The sequence below is a fragment of the Limulus polyphemus genome, unplaced genomic scaffold (genome assembly GCF_000517525.1).
Source record: "Limulus polyphemus unplaced genomic scaffold, Limulus_polyphemus-2.1.2 Scaffold15358, whole genome shotgun sequence".
NCBI classification, from domain to species: Eukaryota; Metazoa; Arthropoda; class Merostomata; order Xiphosura; family Limulidae; genus Limulus; species Limulus polyphemus.
Genome location: NW_013680968.1, coordinates 1 through 1,142, shown reverse-complemented (window position 1 = coordinate 1,142; position 1,142 = coordinate 1). Strand labels below are relative to the sequence as shown.

The 1,142-nt window shown below is 28.8% G+C and overlaps 1 protein-coding gene across 1 annotated transcript in view; it reads left to right on the top strand.

Annotated features, from left to right (window-relative positions):
- LOC111084257 (serine/threonine-protein kinase PAK mbt-like) overlaps positions 1-903 on the top strand; it is a gene marked incomplete at both ends in the record, with an annotated part of 4,554 nt that extends 3,651 nt beyond the window's left edge. The window contains one exon of the mRNA XM_022381021.1: positions 769-903. Within this exon, the coding sequence (XP_022236729.1) occupies positions 769-903 (135 nt within the window). The remainder of the gene's footprint in view (positions 1-768) is intronic.
- Between the last annotated feature and the right edge of the window lie 239 nt (positions 904-1,142).

Sequence of the window (1,142 nt, the reverse complement as noted above, 5' to 3'; positions counted from 1 at the left end):
CAAAATGCCTTTAGACATTTCTATTGTAATATTTCTAAACAAAATGCCTTTAGACATTTCTATTGTAATATTTCTAAACAAAATGCCTTTAGACATTTCTATTGTAATATTTCTAAACAAAATGCCTTTAGACATTTCTATTGTAATATTTCTAAACAAAATGCCTTTGGACATTTCTATTGTAATATTTCTAAACAAAATGCCTTTGGACATTTCTATTGTAATATTTCTAAACAAAATGCCTTTAGACATTTCTATTGTAATATTTCTAAACAAAATGCCTTTAGACATTTCTGTTGTAATATTTCTAAACAAAGGTTTTGAATCTACTATATAATAATTCATGGAATACCGAAACATCAAATAATACTGGATGGGGAATTTTAATGTTATCATTTTTATTTTTTCCCCTAAATTTAAAAAAACTGGTTAATATAATAAAAGTAAGTAAACAGATGTGGGGGAAAAAAAGCTTTATATTTTGGGTATTTATGGTTTATAAAACTGATATTAAAAAAGGATAGAAAACATGAATTTATTAAACTGAAAATGGTCGGTTTAGTTTTATATGTAGACTTTGTTTATTTGTGTGTTTTTGGTTAAAATACTTTTAAAATGTAAGTGTATCTGAATCGGGTTTTCTAGTACAATAGACAAGATTGTCTGAAGACAATTTATGAATAAAGCTTGTTAATACGTTACAGTTTCTGTTAAGTTGATAAGAGTATTTCTGTCATTTTATTCTGAAATAAGTTTTGGGATGTTCAGGTGGATATTTGGTCCCTTGGAATAATGGTGATAGAAATGATTGAAGGAGAGCCTCCATGTTTCAACGAACCACCTCTTACGGCAATGAAGAAGATTCGAGACTTGCCTCCGCCACGCCTTAGAAATGGTCACAAGGTAAGAGTTGGATTGGACCAAATGTTTACTCTGAAACTAAAGTTGTTTGCTTTTATTTTATAACAAAAAAAGTGTTATAGAGAAACCAACATGGTTGGTTGTACTTGTAATCAACTGTCAGAATACCACACAATTAAAAAAAACTATTATAGAGAAACCAGCATGGTTGGTTGTACTTGTAATCAACTGTCAGAATACCACACAATTAAAAAAAACTATTATAGAGAAACCAGCATGGT